The sequence below is a fragment of the Mandrillus leucophaeus genome, unplaced genomic scaffold (genome assembly GCF_000951045.1).
Source record: "Mandrillus leucophaeus isolate KB7577 unplaced genomic scaffold, Mleu.le_1.0 Scaffold4, whole genome shotgun sequence".
NCBI lineage: Eukaryota > Metazoa > Chordata > Mammalia > Primates > Cercopithecidae > Mandrillus > Mandrillus leucophaeus.
Window position 1 is genome coordinate 225,041 of NW_012104253.1, and position 1,409 is coordinate 226,449.

The window sequence follows — 1,409 nt, forward strand, 5'->3', positions numbered from 1 at the left end:
GTGCCACTGTACTCCAGCCTGGGTGAGAGCGAGACTCTGTCTCAAAAAAAAAAAGAAAAAAAAAAAGTTGATAAAGGCTTGCAACTTCTACCTCTGGTATTAACATGAATGTTGTTAAATTCAGGTAAGAAAACACTCCTACCTAATCTGGATGTGCTATTCAAATTTTCAGGAAAAGAGTAAACACCTACCTGTTATAATACATGTGCTTCTGAAAATTTTTGCTTAAAAATTCCTTGTAAAAGTCTGCCATTTCTTCTGCATTCAATGTTGCCTTCTGACCTGGAAGTTAATTTCAGCTTAAACGTTAAGACTTAAGGAGAAAGGATAAACAAAAAAAACTATTAGAGCTAATAAGTGAGTTCAGCAAGCTTGCAGGATATATACAAGACCAATATACAAACATCAATTGTATTTCTATACACTAGCAATGAACAGTCTGAAAATGAAATTAAGAAAACAATTTTACTTATGATAGCATCGAAAATAATAAAAGACTTAGGAATAAATCTGAGAGGAGACGTGTAAGATGTGTATAATGAAAAATACAAAATAGGCTAGGCGCAGTGGCTCTTGCCTACAATCCCAGCATTTTGGGAGGCTGAGGTGGGAGGATCACTTGAGGTCAGGAGTTTGTGACCAGTGTGGCCAAAGTGGTGAAACCCTGTCTCTACTAAAAATACAAAAATTAGCCAAATGTGACTCACGCCTGTAATCCTAGCACTCTGGGAGGCTGAGGCAGGTGGATCACCTGAGGTCAGGAGTTTGAGACCAGCCGGGCCAACATGGTGAAACCCCGTCTCTACTAAAAATATGGGGGTAGAGGGGGTTGGTGGCAGAGGTTGCAATGAACCGAGATCACGCCACTTCACTCCAACCTGGGCAAAAGAGTAAAACTCCAGCTCAAAAAAAAAAAAAAAAAAGAAAAGAAAAAAAAAAAGTCCAGGTGCGGTAGCTCACGCCTGTAATCCCAGCACTTTGGGAGGCCAGGCTGATCACGAGATCAAGAGATTGAGACCATCCTGGCCAACATGGTAAAACCTCGTCTCTACTAAAAATACAAAAATTAGCTGGGCGTGGTGGTGTAGACCTGTGGTCCCAGCTACTCAAGAGGCTGAGCTGGGATGACTGCTTGAGCCTGGGGCGGGGGGTTAAAGGTTGCAGTGGGCCAAAATCCCGCCACTGCACTCCAGCCTGGGTGACAGAGCAAGACCCTGACTCAAAAACGAAACAAAAGAAAAAACAAAATATAGTGGAAATAAATGAAAGAAGATCTCAATAAATGGGAAGGCACACCATGTTCATGAGTTGGAAGACTTAATACTGTTAAGATGGCAATACTCCCCAAATTGACCTGCAGATTCAGAACAATCTGTATCAAAATCCCAGCTGGATTTTTTTTTTTTTTT

The 1,409-nt window shown here is 41.2% G+C and overlaps 1 protein-coding gene across 1 annotated transcript in view; it reads right to left on the minus strand.

Annotated features, from left to right (window-relative positions):
• The window catches only part of LOC105547973 (kinesin light chain 1-like), a 167,888-nt gene that overhangs the window by 128,563 nt on the left and 37,916 nt on the right, over positions 1-1,409 (minus strand). Inside the window, exon 4 of the mRNA XM_011991789.1 lies at positions 192-282. Coding sequence (XP_011847179.1) covers positions 192-282 — 91 coding nt within the window. The remainder of the gene's footprint in view (positions 1-191; positions 283-1,409) is intronic.